The following is a 435-nucleotide window of genomic DNA, read 5'->3' on the forward strand; positions in this document are numbered from 1 at the left end:
ATGAGTAACAATATCAACGCCAACAATCTCAACACAGACTCGTCCTCCTCCCCCGTCAATGTGCCCAAGATGGATGCGCTCATCATCCCGGTGACCATGGAGGTGCCCTGCGATAGCCGCGGACAGCGCATGTGGTGGGCTTTCCTCGCCTCATCCATGGTTACTTTCTTTGGGGGACTGTTTATCATCCTGCTGTGGAGGACCCTCAAGTACCTGTGGACTGTCTGCTGCCACTGCTGGGACAAAAACAAGGTAACTGCCCCTTCCCTTCCCCTCCTGCTGCCGGTGGTGGTTTGTTGCGGTGGTGGTGGTGAGGAGTAGTAGGAGCCCAGCCTTATAGAGCAGGACACCCGGGCGAGGTGGCGGTGGAGCGGACGCCGTGGGCCTGTTGTTGATGGCAGTGTGCTGGCTGCTCTTTGCTTTTGGTTTGCACCG

General features: G+C 57.7%; 1 protein-coding gene across 50 annotated transcripts in view; it reads left to right on the forward strand.

Annotated features, from left to right (window-relative positions):
• KCNMA1 (potassium calcium-activated channel subfamily M alpha 1) overlaps positions 1-435 on the forward strand; it is a 439218-nt gene continuing 438783 nt past the window's right edge. For 37 of the 50 annotated variants that reach the window (XM_008642826.2, XM_008642831.2, XM_008642837.2 and 34 more), the window contains exon 1: positions 1-252. In XM_008642826.2, coding sequence (XP_008641048.1) covers positions 1-252 — 252 coding nt within the window. The remainder of the gene's footprint in view (positions 253-435) is intronic. The other 13 variants (XM_017746215.1, XM_017746240.1, XM_017746239.1 and 10 more) reach the window with 1 other exon arrangement.

This window comes from Corvus brachyrhynchos, unplaced genomic scaffold (assembly GCF_000691975.1).
Source record: "Corvus brachyrhynchos isolate BGI_N302 unplaced genomic scaffold, ASM69197v1 scaffold279, whole genome shotgun sequence".
In the NCBI taxonomy this organism is placed as follows: Eukaryota; Metazoa; Chordata; class Aves; order Passeriformes; family Corvidae; genus Corvus; species Corvus brachyrhynchos.